This window comes from Plasmopara halstedii (assembly GCF_900000015.1).
Source record: "Plasmopara halstedii genome assembly, contig: Scaffold_658, whole genome shotgun sequence".
NCBI classification, from domain to species: Eukaryota; Oomycota; class Peronosporomycetes; order Peronosporales; family Peronosporaceae; genus Plasmopara; species Plasmopara halstedii.
The window spans coordinates 927,510-927,978 of NW_020187575.1; the positions used below are offsets into that span (position 1 = coordinate 927,510).

General features: G+C 44.3%; 1 protein-coding gene across 1 annotated transcript; it reads right to left on the bottom strand.

Annotated features, from left to right (window-relative positions):
• Positions 1-109: 109 nt before the first annotated feature.
• On the bottom strand, positions 110-383 carry PHALS_13356 (uncharacterized protein; the record flags this gene model as incomplete). Its single annotated transcript, XM_024729098.1, has 2 exons — positions 110-273; positions 347-383. 2 exons carry the CDS (start codon positions 381-383, stop codon positions 110-112), a joined length of 201 nt encoding a protein of 66 aa, XP_024579509.1.
• Between the last annotated feature and the right edge of the window lie 86 nt (positions 384-469).

The window sequence follows — 469 nt, forward strand, 5'->3', positions numbered from 1 at the left end:
TGGAGCTGGAAATCAGTTTCGTAAAGCTTATACCGGAGACAGCAGAGCAACCAAATATCGTCGTCTGGCTCGGGCCAATGAACGTCAAGCTGTTGCCTCAAAATGTCGCTCAGTTTATGAATATTTTGCCACCTCGCAAAGTTCCAATATTGATTCTTTTTTCAGTTGTCCCAAAGATCACTGACTCAATCAGAGAAGATTGATCGAGCAATTGCCATGCTCGAAAAGCAGACTCACATTGGGCAGAGCCGCGCGTTTGAGCGCCAGTTAAGCCTAAGCAAATTCGACTATATTTGCTCTATCGCAGTTCATCGTTATTTGTTATTGCTGAAGCAGAACATGTCACCCAAAATGGAAAGCTCTTTATCGGTCGTTTCAAGCATGATGCCATCAAACAATGGTGCAAATGATCACAGAGCTAGAAAGCTCCGCGAGTGGGCCAAATTCTACATTGAAAACCAAGCGTTGC